The following is a 308-nucleotide window of genomic DNA, read 5'->3' as shown; positions in this document are numbered from 1 at the left end:
ATCTTTTCCTGTTTTATCAATGGAAATGGCTTCATATCACGTAGAATATGCCACTTATTCTTTCAAACTCCAATTGTTCGCTCAATGACATTTCTTAATGAAGAATGTGCATGATTGATTGTTTCTTCTACACCTTCTGGCTGACTGCAACCTCTAAAATCAGGAATGTGAGATCTTTCACTTTTATAAAATGCTAGATACCCTTTCATATTAGGATAACCAGTATCCACAACATAATATTTACCTAAGAAAAAAGTTAAGGCTTTAAGTTTTAGTTCATTATAAAAATTCAAGAGATAAATATATAA

General features: G+C 30.5%; 1 protein-coding gene across 1 annotated transcript in view; it reads right to left on the bottom strand.

Annotated features, from left to right (window-relative positions):
• Nucleotides 1–62: 62 nt before the first annotated feature.
• Nucleotides 63–308, bottom strand: part of LOC110410302 (uncharacterized) — a 4,150-nt gene continuing 3,904 nt past the window's right edge. Inside the window, exon 4 of the mRNA XM_021419936.1 lies at nucleotides 63–244. Coding sequence (XP_021275611.1) covers nucleotides 63–244 — 182 coding nt within the window. The remainder of the gene's footprint in view (nucleotides 245–308) is intronic.

This window comes from Theobroma umbraticum, unplaced genomic scaffold (assembly GCF_002168275.2).
Source record: "Theobroma umbraticum cultivar Fairchild unplaced genomic scaffold, ASM216827v3 scaffold_56.0, whole genome shotgun sequence".
NCBI classification, from domain to species: Eukaryota; Viridiplantae; Streptophyta; class Magnoliopsida; order Malvales; family Malvaceae; genus Theobroma; species Theobroma umbraticum.
Note: the sequence above shows the minus strand (reverse complement) of the source record. Positions and strands in the feature narration are given on the sequence as shown.